This window comes from Corythoichthys intestinalis, chromosome 5 (assembly GCF_030265065.1).
Source record: "Corythoichthys intestinalis isolate RoL2023-P3 chromosome 5, ASM3026506v1, whole genome shotgun sequence".
Taxonomy (NCBI): Eukaryota; Metazoa; Chordata; class Actinopteri; order Syngnathiformes; family Syngnathidae; genus Corythoichthys; species Corythoichthys intestinalis.
The window spans coordinates 57988556-58003028 of NC_080399.1; the positions used below are offsets into that span (position 1 = coordinate 57988556).

A 14473-nucleotide genomic window follows, 5' to 3' on the forward strand; every position below is an offset into this window, starting at 1 on the left:
ATTGTATTGTCTTTTTTTTTATCGCATTTAATTTAACAAGCAGTTTATTGGATGGATGGATGGTGTTCCAGAAAACATGCATTTGAAACAAATAGAGCTAACTATCCAAGCTGATCACATATACGTCTGACAGCCAATTAAACGGACAACTAATGGGCCGTTTACGTGGTGATGCAACAATTGTGTTGCAGAATGGCCTCGCCTTTTCATGGTGAAGACGAAGACGCAAACTTTTGATTCTGGCCTCCAAAGCGGAAGGATTTGATTGCTGGGATTGCTCTGCAACCATATGAATGGAAGGCTCTCGCCCGATGACATCAGCACTTGCATACGTCACTTTGGACATATACATACAACTCCTTTTGTCCAGTTGCATTTTCTTAATAAACACCACAATATGAACACCCACAAAAGGAGTATTCCAGACTCCCCCGTGACATGAAAAGTTTTGTCATTTTATGGCAATCCAGAAACAGGTTGGGCTGGGGGTGGCACTTACTTCAGAGTTTTGGCATTCAGCGTAGTCCCACTCCGGTTCATCTCCAAGTCCCTTCGACTAAAAGAGACAATCTTAATTGAATGCTATATTGTTTGACAGCTTGATACATAGGTGTCAAACCAATTCCACTATGGGCCAAGTGGGTGCTGGATTTTGTTCCAACCGATACCGCGCAAACAGTTTAACCAATGAATTTTCTGTTGAAACAAGCAGCACCTGACAAAGTTTAACTGATTACCCATGTAAGAGATCAGATTGGTCAAAAGGTGTCCTCTTCATTAGCCACGTTTACATGCTGACTTTTTTTCATACCGATTCAAATCATTCCGAATGGAAATTTCACATCAGCTGTTTACATGTCACTTCATCTATTCCGATCCAGCGTTTACATGTGTCTGCCTTTATTCCGAAAGGACGTTTGACAACTGCCGTCTGATATGCGCAGATTAATCAAAACAAAGCGTCACGTTGCAAAACATGGAGATCGATCGTCAGATCAGCTGCTGTTCTAACTTTTCGAGTGGAAACAAAACTTCAGAATGACACGCCGTTCATTTAAAAAGTTGTGTGGGTGCGCTGTGCGTGTGCTTGGAAGCCATGTTGCATGTGACGTTACTTACGTCACCAAGTGACGTCACCACGTCAGTACGGAGCATGTGCAGAAAGAACGCAGCTAGACACCATTCCGCTTCCCTGTTTACATGATATAATTTTACTTCTAATCGGTTTGGGAAAAGGAATATTCCACCCCTGTGAATCGGAATAAAATTCCATTCGGTTTGGGCCTGTTCATTCCGAATGAGGTGTTTATATGGAACACATTTATTCGGTTTGAACAAATATTCCGATTGAAATTGGAATATTTGGCTCCATGTAAACGTGGCAATTGGTTGGAAAGAAAACCTGCACCCACTTGGCCCTTTATGTAGTCAGTTTGACACCAGTGACATAATAAAATCTACTTCCTTATCATCTGAAAATGAGCATCTGATGCAAGTCATTGGTTAACAGAGAATTAAAGTATGCCAGTCATCATACAGGTGGTCCTCAGGTTATGATGTCCTCGACTTTCAACGTTCCGACTTTATGACGCCCGTGCCTCGGCCGCCATTCAGTCCTCAGCACAAGTGTTTCTGCTTAGCTAGTGCATAGTGCTTGTGGATCATTGCCTTTTTCGCCCTACTTTTTTCACATTATGGCCCCAAAGAAGTAAGATGGTTCAGCCGAAAGGAAAGTAACTACCATGGAAACAACGCTAAAATCGTAAAAAAAAATCAGAGAAAGACTTTGATGAACATTGTTAAAGACTTAAGGCCGAGTTATGGTTCTGCGGCAGACCTACGCCGTCAAGGCAGACTTGATTTACGACCCTCCGCAGTAGCCTGACGTGCACCTCATCAGAATCCTGACTGGGCGTCACGTCAACGTGTGGTGACGTGACGCAAATGGACTGTGATTGATCCGCCAGACTGTTGTTTTCGGTTAAGCGCGAAATCGCAGCCATTTTCAAACATTGTTCTGCTAACACGCAACAATGGACCAAGCCGACGAGAGTATCAACGAAGAGGTCCGCAAGTACGACAACCTCTACAATGTCTCGACAAGACATTATAAAGATTGCCGAATGCCATTTGGCAATTGGCAAGCAATTCGTGGAAGGAGATTGCTGAAAATACGGGGCTGGAGGTCAGCGATTGCATAAAAAAATGGAAGAACCTCCGGGACAAATAAGTGTGTGTTCGGAAGCGAATGGCCACACGTGGCTGTGACACAGTCGGCCAAAAACTGCCCGCTTTTTATCACTTTATGTCGTATTTTTGGTTGATGCATTTTATCATTTACTGTGTGCATATGTTTGCTGTGAGTCTGTGACTTACTTACACTTCAAGTATATGAAGAATAAAGCACATGTTTAGTGTCAAGAGTTGCTTTGGTGTTTAATTTTCAACAGCAGACAATTCACACACTTAATACATCATCACTGATTGAGAGTACCTTGGTGCTTTTATGATAACGTGTTTATTATCAAGGTTTCCAACGTAATTTGGGAAGTTCCATAGCTGCCAGAAATCTGCTATGGCTTCCCACTGGCTGGTTATAGGACACGGCAATGAAATCGGACACAACGCTGGACAACGCAGCTTGCTAGCTCCCACCCAATGCTAGAATTCGTGAACTGCCAGTTTCTGTGTGGCCACAAAAGTCGGACAGACCACCCTTGCAACAGTCTTCTGCGTCGCCTGCGCCTTAACATGTGTATAATCAACATTTGTTGTTCTATGTTGATGAGCTGAAGATCCATATTCAAGCATTCCAACTTCGTTGCCATTGTTGTGTAACCGGGAGAAAACTAGAGGAAGTCGACAAGAGTCCCCCAAAACCGTACAAACACAACGCCACACCCCTCTAGTGGCTTGGCGGTGAATTACAGAGCAACACGTTCCCTTGCCGCAGAACTATCAAATGCTCATTGACGCCGTAGTGTCTACATCGTCACTACGCTGTCAGCCCAACGCAGAGGCATAACTCAGGCTTTATGCTCCGTTCAAACCAAAGATAAACTGTCGCGCGAAAATGCCTTGCTCGTTGCCAAATGCAGTTTTGCACTCGCACAAACCTTTTGTCGCCAACAGTCACAGTAAGTGACACCAAACAACCTCTCACGTAACGTAAAAATAAGTAGAGTCATTTAACGAATTGGGTTGAATGTATGCTTCAGGTTGCAATGTTGATGTGTTGTGTCTGGACTGTCCCTAAACACATCGTGTCTCTGAGTGGTGAGAGAGAGTGAGAGGGGCGGACAAGAAAGCGAGTTTGCTTAGTTTTCGTTTTGTTGGCGTCAGCTACGGCCTACAGTAGTAGTTTTCTGTGCTTCCGTTAGCAAAAAAAAAAAAAAAAAAACATTGAAAACTACAGCTTTCCACCGACCTCTCAGCAATTATGGTAGGTATAGCATCTTACGTTTTAATTTTAATGTATTTTACTTTCTTAAAATGAAGTATTTTGACGTAAACTTTGACTTTAAGAAATTTGGGTCACGTCGCCAGCGTAGGAACGAAACTCGTTCGCAACTGGAGGACTCCCTGGAATTAACGTTCTACAGAAATGCTATTATCCTGGCTAATGAAATAAATTCATTTTTAATTGATAACAAAACAATTATTCTACCTGTTATACATGTTCCAGAACAGCTGCAAGTTGAACTGGTTGATGGTGTTGTTAATCTGTTGCCGATAGCTCTGCACCAGCTCTGTGTTGTTCATTAGCTCCTCCTGTTTACGTACAGTAGAAGAACATTATCGTGACTTCCTGGCCATTCTGGAGAGTCTGGTGTTACAAAAGTTCCTACACATACCTGACTGAAAAGATGTGGCAGTACAGTATCTGGTAGTGCGCTTGTCAGTCCTGACAGCTATTGGAAATACAGTTGCTTATTATTAGACAGTAGAACTACTGTAAATGTGGGATCCTGTGAAATCCTCCAAAAGCATGCATATCCCTGTTTTGAAATCTAAAACACTCACAGAACATTTGGTCTGTTACCTTTGTAGCAGCCCAGTCAATCCATCCTTTGCCATTGGGGTCAATGTTTAGCAGAACCAAACCCTCCACAAGGTCAGGGAATATCAGCTGAATGAATATATATATTTTTTGTTTCACTGGTTGTCCACTTTCAGATATTGTAAATATCTCAAATGTGTGGATACTACTCACAGCAAACTTAGCCAGGATGTATGATCCAGCTCCAACTCCAATACCAACGATACTCTTGAATCTAAAAAAAAATCGAAAGTCTTTGTTTTTGAAAAAAGATAAAATATGTGAAAGTTGTAACAGAGATACTGCAATTGCTAAATTTTATCTTTGCCAATACCCTGTTATCGTATAGAAAATGACTACCAACACAACCTGAAACTGAACAATTTGCCTAGCTAACTTCTTCTTTGTCAAAGTTTATCTGTATAAACAAACACTGCTAAGAAAACAAAGGGAACACTAAAGTAACACATTGTAAATATGATTGAATGAAATATTATTATCAACTACTTTGTTCTTTCCACAGTTGAATATCCCGACAACAAAATCACACAAAAATGATCAATGAAAATCAAATGTACTGTATCAACCTATGGAGTTCTAGATTTGGAGTAATACTCAAAATTAAAGCGGAAAAACACACTACAGGTTGATCCAACTTTGATTTAATGTCCTTTACACAAGTCAAAAATGAGGCTCAGTACTGTGTGTGGCCTCCGCATGCCTGTATGACCTCTCTACAACGCCTGGGCATGCTCCTAATGGGACGACGGAGGGTGTCCAGGGAAATCTCCTCCTGAGACCTGAACTAGCCCATCACTGAGCTCCTGAACAGTCTGAGGAGCAACCTGTCTCTGCTAGATGAACCTAAACATAATGTTCCAGAGGTGTTTTATTGGATTTAGGTCAGGCGAATGTGGGGGCCAGTCAATTTTATCAATTCTTTCTTCCTTCAGGAACTGCTTGCATACTCCAGTCACATGAGGTTGGGCATTGTTGTGGACCAGGAGCAACTCAGGTACCACTGCACAAGCGTAGCTCACAACAATGAGTCCAAAGATTGCATCCCGATACCTAATAGCAGTCAGAGTGCCATTATCTAACCTGTAGAGGTCTGTGTGTCCTTCCTGGGATATGCCACCCCTGACCATCACTGACCCACCTCCACACCGGTCATGCTGAATGATGATGCAGGCAGCATAACGTTCTCCACGGCATCCCCGAACTGTTTCACCTTCGTCGCATGTGCTCAAGTTGAACCTGCTTTGGTGAAGGCCACAGAGCCAGTGGCATAATTGCAAATTCTTGTGGTCTATGGCAAATGCCAATTGCTCTACGGTGATGGGCAGTGAGCATGGGCTCACTACAGGATGTCAGGGGCTCAGGTCATCCTCACGGAGTCCGTTTCTCATTGTTTGGTCAAAAAAAAAAAAAAAAAATTCACACCAGTGGCCTGCTGGAGGTCATTCTGTAGGGCTCTGGCAGTGCTCATCCTGTTCCTCCTTGAACAAAGGAGTGGATACCCATCCTGCTGAGGATTAAAGGACCTTCTAAGGCCCTGTCCAGCTCTCCTGGAGTAACTACCAGTGTCCTGGAATCTTTTACAGGCCGCCAGGTTGCTCCTCAGACAGTCTAGACCCTGGTCCAGATCTGGGCAAAGATCCTTCAGGAGAACATCCGCCACCTCATCAGGAGCATACCCAGGCGTTGTAGGGAGGTCATACACACGGGTGGCTGTGGCGCAGTTGGTAGACGGAGTTGACTTGGGACTGAAGGGTCAGCGGTTCCATTCCTTTATTGTGTTTTTCCACTTAAATTTTGAGTACAACTCCAAATCTATACCTTCATAGGTTAATACATTTTTTTTCATGGATAATTTTTGTGTGACTTTGTTGTCAGCACATTCAACTATGGAAAGAGCAAAGCATTTAATAAAAACATTTCTTCCATTCAAATCTACAATGTGTTATGTAAGTGTTCCTTTTATTTTTTTAGCAGTGTATTTGAAGGGAAAGACAAGGTTTAGAACAACATTCAACTGCAAATTTGTTAGACTTCTGATGATACAGAAAATGTTTCCACTAATACTCTTTAACAGAATAGAATAGAATAGAATAGAATAGAATAGAATAGAATAGAATCGAGCACAGATGTACTGTATGTATGTACGTACGTACGTACAGTATGTATGTGCGCTCTGTTTTTATTATGTTTGCAGTCTTTAAGACAGGCAGATTTACACATTAAAAAGATGTTAAATTTGGCATCTAAAGGCTAAACTGCAGGGTACCTGGCAAAGTAGGTCACAGTAACTAGATAGACGCAGCAACATTTGTGCCATCTTTGAACGTTTGTATATTTGTACTTTTAAACAAGATTGACTATGTTAATTTCTCTAAAATTGTACATTCATCAATTGAAAATATTTCAATTTCAATCATTCTCATTTTAATTAGTAATATAAATAATACTCAACGTTTTCATACATGAAGGATAACAATTTGATGTTTTGAATTAAATCTAGAGAGTGAAATAGGCAATCGGGACAATGTGTCTCTGTGTGTGTAAATCAAAGACCTTTTTAATAAACACATTTCCCGCAGTGCAGCACAGAAACACAGAATTTCATCTTTGCCAACTTCCTGAGGAAAACAAGGACACTATGTTCCAGTAAATAAAAAGTCTGGCTCAATAGGAACAGCATGTATTATTGAAGAATAAAATGCACCAACCCAAAATGCTGCACCACAGTTGACAACATGCTCGCCAACTGGTCCATCGTAGGATACTGGTACCTGAAGAAGGAAATGACATATTTGTACTACATCTCTACATGAGTAACCAAAAATTAGGTTGGTTGCATAAGGGATTCGTCCATCAAATTAACAAAAAACAAAAAAAAAGAATGTTTTCTTTATTATATAAAGTAGGTCATGTGCTACAAAAAGATTTGCGCAAATCTGCTTTTCTGTACCCTTGTGGCAACTGTGACGCTCCAATCTGCTGTCCCGGAGCATCGACGTGGCAAACCACAAAGTGCTTGGTGATCTCCTGCATATCCTCATTATTGAAGAAAGAGTTGAAGCACAGCTTGTCTGCAGGAAAGAGGATGGGGAATAAACAATGTGATGAACTGAAGAATGTAATCTATGATGGTTGTAGAACAGTGGTGTCAAACATACACCTCGTGGCTTTTACGTTATTCGTACATAAAGAGGTTTATTTGGAAATTACGCTTTTATTCCCCCACAAGGGATGAAAAAGCATGAAGTGTTGGAACTTAAAGGAGCAATATGAAAGATTGACTCCTCTATTATTCATCACATGGCTCTAATATTTCAATAGACACTAGAAAATGCAATATCTGGAGAAATTGCAATGGTTACTTTGCTGTGATGGTTGCTATATCAGGTCATGTCCTGTTGATTTTGAGGCATTTCGGACTTCCTGTAGCTATTGTGTAACTTCCTGTTGATATAGGGGCATTCGCGGTTCACTTCCTGTTCATATTGGGTCACTTCCTGTTGATTTTTTTTTAGCCATTCCAGGTTCACGTCCTATTGATTTTGAGGCTTTTCATGGTCACGTCCAGTTGATTTTGAGGCATTCCAGGGTCACTTGGTGTTCATATTGGGTCACTTCGTTTTATTTTGGGGGCATTTCAGGGTCCCTTCCTGTTGATATCTCGTCACTTGGGTTTTTGAGCCATTGAAATGAATGGTGAATAGGGCCATTAGAAACGAATGGGTGTTTTTTGGCAAATTTTCGGAGACGAGATGCGTGTAAAGAAACGCAGAGCCCTATTTTCGTACGCTGATTAAATCTAGGCAAAGTGGCTTTTTAGACCAGGTTTTGGACAGGTTTGCTCCCAATTTACAGGCTTGATCAATTTCTTTTAACTGCTAGTCCTAGATATGATCAGAGGAGGAACTGGTTTGCTCAGTGGAAGGTTGACTCGCACTTGGTATGACGGAATACAACAGACCGATGGGCAGCGTTGTTTCAAATTTTGACCTGTTTATAAAACATGCTGTCAAAATGAGAAGAATTTTGAACAGGAATTTGCTAAAATATTAGCTTGCTCAGTTAGGTAAATGGGTTTTGAATTTGGAAAAAAAACGCTTAATTGTCTTGTTCTGAAGGGTTCGGTGTATACGCATGTGAAACTTGTGGGGTTCAGTTCTTTAAGCAAGGTTAAGAACCACTGATCTAATAGTTGGTAGACAAAGTGGCTGACTACCTGTACCTCTGTTTGTTAGAATATGAATGTGTTTATATCGACAATATCTTAAACAAAAATATCATCATCCTTGTATGCCTTGGTTGCCTACTTTGAGGCTGAATGCATGCTGGACTCTAAGAAACCATCCAGCAACATTGGATCTTTTCATAATACCTCTGTATTTAATATGGCCTGTGTTGCTCAGCAGACAGCAACCGTTAAGCATCTAATGGAATTTAGCATTTAGGCTCTACTCAGCACCCTTAATTAAATAGCTTAACTAGCCTTAGGGATGGAAATAAATTGTCCTGGTCATTTGGTCCTTTTCTATGAAAGCCAATAACACTATTGGAGCAAAGAGGTGAGAACTTGCTCTCATTGAATCAAGGGCACAGGTTTGGTCTCAAAATTGGTAGGGACGCTATAACAGCATAACCTGCATGTATACTTTTTGCTGGGGACGGGGCATTAATAAGACCAAACAGATAGGGTACATTTCTCAAAAATGGCTGGTTCCTACATAAAAATGAAAAAAGGTAAAATTATTTTCATAGGGAGGACGTCATTTTTCAAAAAGCTTGCTTCATATAAAGAACATTTAGAGTGGTTGTGCTTTTGAAGTCTTTTTTTTTTTTTTTTTTTGAGGGGGGGTTAAATGTGCATAGGCTGCAAATAAAAATGTTCTTTTTTAAATAATGTGGAAAATAAATACATTTTAATTAATGAATAAATGCACAAAATGCACATTTGAATTAAAGTTGACATTAGAAAACATACAGGAAGACACCTCTCTAAGCAGCTTTCTATACTCGAGTTTAACAGGTTAGCAAGTTCACACAGTTTAATTTTATGCTAACTTTGATGCACGTTGAACTTTCAGTAGCAAAATTAGTGGTGTGTTCCCCACCTCCACAACACTGACATCTTTTTACATTACTTACAGTGGCTGCTGCTGGCCAAAAAAAAAAAAACATCTTAAAATTCAAAGGGGGCGGAGGAGGCGGCATATTGACATATTGAAATCAAAAACGTGCATTTGAGAAGAAAAAAAAATGGACCGGCACTACCAAATAGCAAGTGAAAAGGGGTAAATGTAAGTCTGAACATAATAAAATTATTTCACTTAATAATGGTTGGGTCAATTCTATCCTAACAACATATGGGAAGACAATCTAAATTACCTTTATAGCTGAACTCATTGTATAATGCAAATAAGGTTGCTTAAAAGTTGAGCATCCTGAAAAGTTGGTAGTGTTATGTCCCTACCGTCCCTGTGCAAACCCATGCCCTTGCAATGAATGATCCGTCAGTCGCTTACAGTCTGCTCTTTAACAGATTCTGACCTACTTCCCCATCGGCACTTTTTCCTTCTCTCTTTTTTTTTCAATTTCTCTGTATTTTCCTCATCCTCCTCTACCCTATCCAGTCCTTTCACTACACATTAATGAGTATATTAATTTTAGAATCGTGGTTTTTGACCTCATTTCAATTGATATGTTGTTAGTTTTCATTTTCATAAGCATTCTTTTTTCCCTTTCAACAGTGTTATCACCACACGATTTCCTGAATAATATCTGCACATAAAGTGTTTTATTGCTTGATCATGATTACAGCACATATTGGTCAACGATATATATTTTTTTCGATGTACTCGTATTTTTTATTCCCTGGTAGTTTGCTGAATTACCTTGGCGTTTTTTTGTTCAGATACTTTTTTTCCTGCCAAGATTGCCATTAGTTTAAAAAAAAAAAAAAAAACATACAGGGAAAATGGCAGATCATCAGATCATACTCACGGCGTGATCTGCGCCACTCTGTGATAGCACGCTATTCTCACACGTCCCAATAAAGCATCTGCATTGCTGCCGGCCGCACCCCGCCTCCCTCCACACAGGGATGTTTTTCTGACCTACTTTTCATCGCTGTTTTTCCCTACTCACCCGTTTATTTGCCTTCTCAACGCTTCAGTATGTTTTTTTCTTGTCATCGTTTTTGTTTCACTAAAAGGTTTTTGTTTTTCACACGTTCATGTTACCATTGTTTTTTTAATTTGATAGTTCACACTTTTTAAATTGTTATATAATGACATTTACAGTGTGGAAGTCAACTCACGGTCAAATTTAGCTTAACTGAGAACGAGAAATTGCATAAAGTGGTACCTCTACATACGAAGTTAATTTGTTCCAGGACCATGTTTTTCAGTCGAAATGGTCGTATGTCGAGCAGAATTTTCCCATAAGAATAGATTATAATTCCATTAATTCGTTCCACAGCCCAAAAACCTACATTAAATCCTTAATAAATACTGCTAGTACTATTGCAAATGGCAATTACACATAGCAAAACAAATTAATTATTGATAAAAACTGGAATAATATAATAATAATAATAATAATAATACACTGCTGGTCAAAAGTATTGGCACCCCTGCAATTCTGTCAGATAATGCTCAATTTCTCTCAGAAAATGATTGCAATTACTAATGCTTTGGTAGTAATATCTTCATTTATTTTGCTTGCAATGAACAAATGTACAAATGTACAAAATGTACAAAAGAGAATGAAAAAAAATTAAATCATTCTCATTTTACAAAAAACTCCCGAAATGGGCTGGACAAAAGTATTGGCACCCTCAGCGTAGGACTTGGTAGCTCAACCTTTAGATAAAATAAATGCGAACAACCGCTTCCGGTATCCATCAATGAGTTTCTTACAATGCTCTGCTGGAATTTTTGACCATTCTTCTTTGGCCAACTGCTCCAGGTCTCAGATTTTAAGGGTGCCTTCTCCAAACTTCCATTTTCAGATCTCTCCACAGGTGTTCTATGGGATTCAGGTCTGGACTCATTGCTGGCCACTTTAGAAGTCTCCAGTGCTTTCTCCCAAACCATTTTCTAGTACTTTTTGAAGTGTGTTTTGGGTCATTGTCCTGCTGGTAGACCCATGACCTCTGAGGGAGACCCAGCTTTCTCACACTGGGCCCAACATTATGCTGCAAAATTTGTTGGTAGTCTTCAGACTTCATAATGCCATGAACATGGTCAAGCAGTCCAGTGCCAGAGGAAACAAAGCAACCCCAAAACATCAGGGAACCTCTACCATGTTTGATGTGGGGACCGTGTTCTTTTCTTTGAAGGCCTCGTTTTTTTTCCTGTAAACTCTATGTTGATGCCTTTTCCCATAAAGCTCTAATTTTGTCTCATCTGACCAGAGATCATGCTTCCAAAATGTTTTTGGCTTTCTCTGGTAAGTTTTGGCAAACTCCAGCCTGGCTTTTTTATGTCTCTGGGTCAGAAGTAGGGTCTTCCTGGGTACCCTACCATAGAGTCTCTTTTCATTCAGACGCCGACGGATAGTACGGGTTGACACTGTTGTATCCTGGGACTGTGGGACAGCTTGAACTTGTTTGGATATTAGTCGAGGTTCTTTATCCACCATCCATACAATGTTTTGTTGAAATCTCTCGTCAATATTTCTTTTCCGTCCACATCTAGGGAGATCAGCCACAGTGCCATGGGCTTTACACTTACCCTTCTTAGGACCCATGTTGATTTCTCTCACAAGAAAATCCACCGTGCGTCCGTCTTGCGGGGAAACAATGAAAATGCGACGCTGTAATAAATGGTCGTATTTCCAGCATGTCGTCAAATGTCGAGACAAATGACGAGTGAAATTTTAGGTCAGATGTTGAAAGGATTGTATGTTGAAGTACCACTGAATACGATTTGGTTTTGGTTTGGACTGGTGGTGTAGCATAGACTTCAAAACTCTATTGACCAGACACTTCATCATTCTTTGCGTCACGCCTTACCATAGGGGGCTGAGCTTCATTTAGTAATAGTTATTCGAAGACGGCACACGCTCATGTCCAAGCCGGATTTAAGCTTGAATTTTTGAAGAAGTACGAAGGCTGTACCGCATACAAACAGGAAGGATTGTCTCAGCTATGATTTGTTCGAGGATTCAAGGTAATTATTATAATTTTTTTTTTTTTTTAAATATATATATATATTTTTAAACGTTGTGAAAAAAATCGATGGGAGAAATCAGCCGCTACTGCAATGGCATCATAGTTCACCATATTTACGTAAAATAAACGCTAAATGCACGTTGTTGTTGTTTGTTTGTTTTTTTTTGCTTGCTTTTGATCAAGAATCGAGACTGTTTTACGTCCATATATATGAAGAATCCGGAGATTTAAGTATTTACTCACAAGAATTTTCACCAGAAAAGCTCTGTTTACATCAGGCGGCCGCTAGCCTCAGTCGCTAACAGCGTAGCATTGTACTTCGACATATTTACATAAAATAAATGCTAACTGCACGGTTTCTTTGCTTTTGACCAAGAATCGAGACTGTTTTATGTCCATATCTATGAAGAATTCGGGGATTTGAAGCATTTATTCACAAGAATTTTCACTAGAAAAGCTCTGTTTATGTCAGACAGCTGCTAGTCTCATTCACTAACAGAGTAGCATTGTACTTCGACATTGATGCACTGATGATCCAAATTTCTCCCTTTGCATATGTGTTTATGTATGTTATGTATGTGGATGGAGGCAATCATCATGTCAAGCGATCGCTAAAAATACTTTAAAAAATAAAAAACAAAACTGTCATATCTGTCAAGAAATAAAAACACATTACTCACGGTTCAGTCCCACATCGTGATAGGTGAGGATAGCGGGCTTGTTCCCTTTGGGTGCCCCACGAATAACAACATGGAGCATCCCATAAGGGGTCTCAACATCATGTTCCTGTGGAGAATAACATTTTTTCACCTGGTTGTTCAACTGACTTCTCTACCAAAAAACATGTTCACTCTTGCAGCATTTGAAGGCATTTCTACATATTCAGTTGTTCATAATAATACCCCATTAAGGGGAACCACAGATAAAAAGTCATATAGTTCTTAAAAGATAAATGTTAGTACGAGTAATAATAATTTCATATTAAAACCCCTCAATGTTTTTGTTTTAATAAATTTTGTAAAATTTTAAATAAAAAAATAAACTAGTAGCTCGCCATTGTTGTTAACGTCGCAGGGCGGTGATGTCACAGGGCCACGCTGCCGTACTTCACAGTCACGCTAACTATGTAAGGTAGTGATTTAAATACACCACAAGGTGTCAAGGTGTACATTAATAAGACATCAAGCCAATGAGTGCGTTTTGTCCCTTGACTGACGCCGTAGCTCCCTGTTTTTTTTGTTTTTTTTTAGACTGGGTCTATTGTGACTCACACTCATTTGACTGTTGTCTTCACAAGACTCCTGAAAATGGCTCCCAGCATCATAGTTTGTGTATTGTGACTAAATATTGCCATCAAGTGTATTTGTTGAGCTAAAGGAGTTGCTAAAATGTTTAGATATAGTAGTTTGACCAAAGTCTGAGTAAGTTTTATGTGTATGTTGCTCAGTTCTCTTTGCATTGTTGTGTCAACTCTGTGAGAATAGGGCTTCAGAAATACAGATTGAAGCACTTTTCTTCTAGGTGACATTTTTTGAGAGATATGAATATTAGTTTTGTGGTATTTTCACTATATGATACTTATGTGTGTTGTGAAAGAGTTGCCGAAGCTTATGCCAATAAACGGCACGGTCCGAGCTACGAATCTGAATGCCTGTGTCCACTCTTCTTTCTCTCTGCTACTGTGGATTAAAGAAACTACCGCGTCAGTCAAGGGAAAAAATGCACTCATTGGCTTGATCCCTAATTAATGTAAAACTCGCCATTGACACCTTGTGGCGTATTTAAATCACCACCTTACATAATTAAAGAGTGACACGTTTTTTTGTTGTTGTTTTTTTTAAAACAGTGACATGTGGAATTCTGGCAGCGTGGCCCTGTGACGTCACCACCCTGCGACGTCAACAACTACTAGTTAAAATAATTTTACAAATTGTATAAAAACGAAAGCATCAAGAGGGGTTTCAATATCAAATTATAATAACTTGTACTAACATTTCTCTTTTAAGAACTACAAGTATTTCTATCTGTGGATCCCTTTAAAAGACAGTAAATTGATTGGTCATCCTAAATGATATTCTTCTAACATGTTATAATGAACACATGATCAACAATGCTTCATAGATACCTAGATCTGACCCACATTTTATCTGTCGATCCCAGAACGCGAATTTGAAGTGGAGGTGAAAATATATGTTTGCACATCTGCACAAAGACGCAACACTCCACCATAAAATTACCTGACTGTA

At 39.7% G+C, this 14473-nt stretch overlaps 1 protein-coding gene across 4 annotated transcripts in view; it reads right to left on the reverse strand.

The window, feature by feature from the left end:
- Window positions 1-14473, reverse strand: part of ndrg4 (NDRG family member 4) — a 116442-nt gene that overhangs the window by 20220 nt on the left and 81749 nt on the right. For all 4 annotated transcript variants that reach the window (XM_057835792.1, XM_057835791.1, XM_057835794.1 and 1 more), the window contains 8 exons: window positions 12908-13013; window positions 7011-7131; window positions 6769-6831; window positions 4214-4274; window positions 4043-4129; window positions 3855-3911; window positions 3668-3771; window positions 500-556 (listed from right to left, as the gene is read on the reverse strand). In XM_057835792.1, the coding sequence (XP_057691775.1) occupies window positions 500-556; window positions 3668-3771; window positions 3855-3911; window positions 4043-4129; window positions 4214-4274; window positions 6769-6831; window positions 7011-7131; window positions 12908-13013 (656 nt within the window). The remainder of the gene's footprint in view (window positions 1-499; window positions 557-3667; window positions 3772-3854; window positions 3912-4042; window positions 4130-4213; window positions 4275-6768; window positions 6832-7010; window positions 7132-12907; window positions 13014-14473) is intronic.